The following is a 5,567-nucleotide window of genomic DNA, read 5'->3' on the forward strand; positions in this document are numbered from 1 at the left end:
GGTGCAGATGCCGGGTGCAGGAAGGACACGGGTRCAGATGGAGGACACTGATGCCCTGCAGGTCATCGAGGAGCTGGAGGAGCTCATGCAGAGTTCACCTGACCCTGAGGCTGACCCCGAGGGTGAGGAGGAAGATGAGGAGGAGGAGGAGGAGGAGGAAGAGGAAGAAGAAACCGAGGCTGATGGTGAAGGCAAAGGCAGTGGTGGGGGCACGGAGCCCATCGTGCTGCGGGAGCTGCATGCCTTCTCCCCTGCCTTCAACAACAACTGCTCCCACGAAGGTATGGCCAGCAAAGCCCAGGCCAGTCACTTTTTAGGGACAATTCCAACCAAATTGGACAACTGAGTCTGTCCAGGCCTCAGTGCTGGCTTGTTCTGGGACTTGGCCAGAAGGGTTCTTGGCAAAAACTGTGAAGAACACAGGAATCTGGCTTKTGGTATGGAAAGGCACACGGGATCCACCAGGAGCCTCTGTGTTCTGCATGGGGTGCACCACGCACGTGGGATTTGTCACTTATGGCATGGGGCTTGTCACTAATTGCTCTGCTCTTCATCACACTGTGCAGGTCACTAATTGCACCATGTCACTGCACCATGCATGTCACTAATTGCACTGTGCATGTCACTAATTGCACCATGCATATCATTGATCACACTGTGCATGTCACTAATTGCACCATGCATATCACTGATCACATTGTGCATGTCACTAATTGCACTGTGCATGTCAGTAAGTGCCCCATGTATGTCCCTAATCACACCATACATGTCACCAGTTGTGCCATACGTGTCACTGATCACACCCTGCTTGTCACTAACTGCACTGTGAACATCACTGAGCACACCTTGCATGTCACAGGTCGTGCCAGGCAGTTCTGTCATTGCCCTGGGCACGTCGTTCACAGCACTGAGCGTTTCAGTAACTGCACAATGGGTTTGATTTCTTGGTGTGTCAGAAAATGCAGAGCACATCTCGCTCAGCACGAGATGCGGTTTAATGGTTGCAGTGTGCGTTTCATGACTGCACTGGGGGGGTCACTGGTTGCACCAGGCATTCCCCTCTTTTCCCCTTGCATGGCACCGAGTCCAGAGGAGGCCGTGGAGATGCTGCAAAGGCTGGAGCACCTCTGCTCTGGAGCCAGGCTGGGAGAGCTGGGGGTGCTCACCTGGAGAGGAKRAGGCTCCAGGGAGAGCTCCTTCCAAGGGGCTCTGGGGAGCTGGAGAGRRACTGGGGACAAGGGATGGAAGGAAAGGACACAGGGAATGGCGTCCCCGTGCCAGAAGCGATTTGGAAAGAAACTTCCCTGAGGGTGGGGAGGCCCTGGCACAGGGTGCCCAGAGAAGCTGTGGCTGCCCCTGGATCCCTGGCAGTGYCCAAGGCCAGGCTGGACATTGGGGCTTGGAGCACCCTGSCCTGGCAGAAGGGGTCGTTGCCCATGGCAGGGGTGGAACGAGACGGGCTTTGAGGTCCTTGCAAGCCACCCTGTCGCGGAATGTCCCCTCGGACACGAGCCCGTCTGTCCCGCGGCGCGCAGGGCTGGGGCGGCTGTCGGCGCGGGAGCTGCTGGCGGCGGCGGGCCGGGCGGAGGCGGCGAGCCGGGCGCTCTCGGCAGAGCTGGTGGCGCAGCTGGCGCGGCGGGACGAGCTGGCCTTCGAGAAGGAGGTGAAGACGGCGTTCATCGGGGCCCTGCTGGCCGTGCAGGGCGAGCAGAGAGAGCAGCGAGAGGCCGCCCGGCGCCGCCGGCGCGACAAGGGGCTGAGCRTGCAAGGGGCGCGCTCCGAGCGCGGCAGCCAAATGCCCCGCAAGGTGGGCGACCTGGTGGCCACTGGGACGGGATGGGGGCGTCTGGGGTGGACAGGGGATATGGGGACAGGATGGGGAAGAGGGGCGTGGGGGCAAGGGGGTGAGGATTGAGATGAGATGGGGTGGAATGGGAATGGTGACAGGATGGAGCAGGGATGGGGAGGACGCAGGATGGGGTCATGGAGCAGGGGGTGTGGGATGGGGGATTTGGCACAGGGGGATAAAGGGATATGGGATGGGGTACAGAGCAAGTGATGGGATCAATATGGAGCAGGGGTATGGGCAGGGCATCGCTGTGGGAGTCAGGGAGCTGTGGGTGACACTGGTGCCTGAGGAGATGCCGCGGGTGGTGTGGCTGTCCCCAGCGGGTGACAGGGTGACACATGTCCCCCCAGCGCTTCAGCATGGAGGGCATCTCCAGCATCCTGCACTCCGGCCTGCGCCAGACTTTTGGTCCTACCACCAACGAGAAGCAGGTGCCCTTTTCCCCTAGAATTTCCCCTAATCTGTTTCTTTTAGTCCTTCTCCCTGCACTCTCCATTCCCCTGCATCCCCCCAGCCTCCTTTTAGAGTGATTTTGTTTTACAACACTGCTCTATCCCTACACCCTGCTAATCCTCTTATGGAAAAATTGCTGTTTCACCCCAAAAAGTCCTTCTTGAGCAGGGATGGATTTGGGTGAAGTTTGCAGTGCCCAGTTAGCTCAGTACTCCCCAAAATACCTGCGAATTAGATGAAATTGCAGGAATTTTGCAGAAATACCCTATTTTTGCACAAATTTGGGGCAATTTCTTTCAGTTCAAAAACGAAGCAGTTTTGTGCCATCGGGGTAGTTTTTTGGGATGGCTTTTGTTTTTGCAGTACCTGAACACGGTGATTCCCTATGAGAAGAAGGGCTCACCACCCTCCGTTGAGGACCTGCAGATGCTCACCAACAGTGAGTATTCATTCAGTATGAATGTATTTAGGGCAGCATCAGATGTTTGGGGGACACAAAGGCACATTTTGCTTTGCTGCAATGGCTGCACTTTGGGATATCATTGCAGCACAGCCAGTTTGGGGGATTTTTTGCCTCACTGCAGCATGGGCAATTTGAGGTGCTCAAACCCATTGCAACAAAGCCAGTTGGGGAAAAACCCTGCTTTGCATCACTGCAGCACAGCTGGTTTGCAGCCCACACCTCCCCCCAGTTTACACCGGTGCTGATTTGGGGTAAATCACCCATTCTGCATTGTCACTGATTGGCTGATTGGGGATTAAAGTCCCAGGCCCGCTGAATAAACCCTGTGGGGAAATCGTATGGCAACTGTGAGGCTGATTTGGGGGGAAAAAGGATATTTAGGGGGGGGACAGCAGCGCCAGGCTGACAGCTTCCCTCCCCCTTGCAGTCCTGTTTGCCATGAAGGAGGGCAACGAGAAGGTGCCCACTCTGCTCACGGATTACATCCTCAAAGGTACCCACTGCCCTCCTGCCCTGCCATCCTTCACTCAGTGTCTGTGCAGCTCCTGGGCCTCCCCCACTGCACCCTCCTGCACCCTCCTGCCTCTGCCCCTTGCATCCTTTGTGCATCTTTTGCATCCTTTGTGCATGCTTTCCATCCTTTGTGCATCCCCTGCATCCTTTATGCATCCCTTGCATCCTTTGTGCATTCTTTCCATCCTTTGTGCATCCTTTGTGCATTCTTTCCATCCTTCGTGCATCCCCTGCATCCTTTGTGCATTCTTTCCACCCTTTGTGCATCCTTAGTGCATTGTTTCCATCCTTTGTGCATCCCCTGCCCATCCCATCCCTCCTGCACCCTCATTCCTCCCTTCTGCATCTCCTCCGTGCCATCCTGGAGCATCCCGGTCACATTCCTCATGCATCCTCCACACACTCCTCAGGAATCCCGGCTGCATCCGGGAAAATGACCCCCAGGCATTCTTTGTGCAGGTCTCCTGTCCTGCCACACCCCTGGAGGTYCCTGTGCAGCTTCCTGCACCGTCCTGGGTCCCTCCTTCATCCACGCAGCCTCATCATCCTCTGTGCACCCTCTCACACCCCACAGCCCATCAGGCTCCCCTCCTCTGATCCCTTGGGCATCCCCACCATCATCATCCTTTCATGTCCTGGTCATCCCTGCCCCATCTCTGTTCATCCCTGCCCACCCTGCCCCATCCCTGCCCATCCCTTCTCATCCCTTCTCATCCCTGCCCATCCCTTCTCATCCCTGCCCATCCCTTCTCATCCCTGCCCATCCCTTCTCATCCCTGCCCATCCCTTCTCATCCCTGCTCACCCCTTCTCATCCCTTCTCATCCCTGCCCATCCCAGCTCATCCCTGCCCACCCTCAGTGCCCCCTGGATGGTGCCCCCAGCCCTCTCTCTCTCTCTCTCTCTCTCTCTCTCTCTCTCTCTCTCTCTCTCTCCACAGTGCTCTGCCCGACCTGACGTGGTGCTGTCCCCACCCTCCTGCCCTGGCGCCTCCGAAACGGGGCCAAACCCCAGGAAAAAGGGTCACCCATGGCTGCCCCACCCTGCACTTCCCCCCCTTTGCACAACTGGGAATAAAGAATTCCTTACATTAATTAGGCAGCTGCTGTCYGGTGTCTGTGTCCCCTCTGCTCGTGAGAATCACTCATTGTTTGCAACTTTTTGATAGAAAATGCCATTTTTAAGCAAAAAATCCCAATACCAACTTAGCTGCAGTGCTCAGGAATATTCTGCAATCTATAAAAACCACAAATTTCCTGTTTTTTTCCTGGGTGCTCGGAGGCAGCTGCAGCTGCCACCATCAGAGGGACAAAATTCGGATGTAAATTCCATTCTTTTCCAGTTTTTTTCACTTTTCCATGGCCCCGTTTTGTGCTGGGAATTGTGCAAACATCTTTTCTTTTCCCCCAGAAAATCAATCCATTATTAAGGAATGGCTTGTTAGGGGACAGGGGGGCTTCCATTTGGGGGAGAATTGCTCTGTTTTGGGGTTTTCATTCATTTTGGGGAAGAGTGCCTGATTTGGGGGTTGTTGCTCATTTTTGAAGAATGTCATTCATTTTGGGGCRAATTCAGTCATTTGGGGGGAAGTCACTCATTTCCAGAAGGGCCACCACTTTGGGACAGCATCCTTTTGGGGGCAAGTCACTCATTTTGGGGGAGAATTTTTGGAGAATACAACTCATTTTGGGGTGAGTACCCATTTTGGGGGAGAATTGCTCATTTCAGGGAGAGATGAACCCTTTTTGGGTCATCATCTGATTCTGAGGAGCATCTCATTTTTGGGGTGTGTGTAACACTTTGGGTAAGCATCACTCATTTTGGGGCAGAATCACTCATTTTTGGAGAATACAGCTCATTTTTGGGGTGTGCATCACTGGTTTGGGGAGGTAGCATTCATTTGTGGCCAAATTCCCATTGGAGCTTTTTTGAGGGGGAAAATTTTCATTTTTGGTGGACTGTCACTTTTGGAATTACAAATCTRATTTTCTCCACATCACTCAATTCCATTCACCCGTTTTGGGCGTAAATCACCTATTTGAGGGGAGTTTTGCCCATTTTGAAGGGGTTATTCCTGCATTTTGGGTCTTCTCCAYTCAAAGGAAGAAGCTGCCAAGAAAATCCAGGTGCCACCCCTCATCTTGTAGCACTTTATAATAAATGGCCAGGAATTAATACTAAATTACAATGAATCCTTTATGAAATTACAGATTACATTCACGCCCGATCAGTATCGAAAAATAGGCATTTCTGCCCATTGCATCACTTGTGGTTTTTATCCCAGCTCTTG

General features: G+C 53.9%; 1 protein-coding gene across 1 annotated transcript in view; it reads left to right on the forward strand.

Moving 5' to 3' along the window:
• Window positions 1–4,371, forward strand: part of FEZ1 (fasciculation and elongation protein zeta 1) — a 10,740-nt gene extending 6,369 nt beyond the window's left edge. The window contains exons 4-9 of the mRNA XM_057387895.1: window positions 62–281; window positions 1,536–1,807; window positions 2,200–2,280; window positions 2,666–2,741; window positions 3,193–3,258; window positions 4,218–4,371. Of these exons, the coding sequence (XP_057243878.1) occupies window positions 62–281; window positions 1,536–1,807; window positions 2,200–2,280; window positions 2,666–2,741; window positions 3,193–3,258; window positions 4,218–4,234 (732 nt within the window). The 3' untranslated portion in view covers window positions 4,235–4,371. The remainder of the gene's footprint in view (window positions 1–61; window positions 282–1,535; window positions 1,808–2,199; window positions 2,281–2,665; window positions 2,742–3,192; window positions 3,259–4,217) is intronic.
• The last annotated feature ends 1,196 nt before the right edge of the window (window positions 4,372–5,567 follow it).

Source organism: Malurus melanocephalus, unplaced genomic scaffold (assembly GCF_030028575.1).
Source record: "Malurus melanocephalus ecotype Western Australia unplaced genomic scaffold, MMel_1.1 scaffold_1425, whole genome shotgun sequence".
NCBI lineage: Eukaryota > Metazoa > Chordata > Aves > Passeriformes > Maluridae > Malurus > Malurus melanocephalus.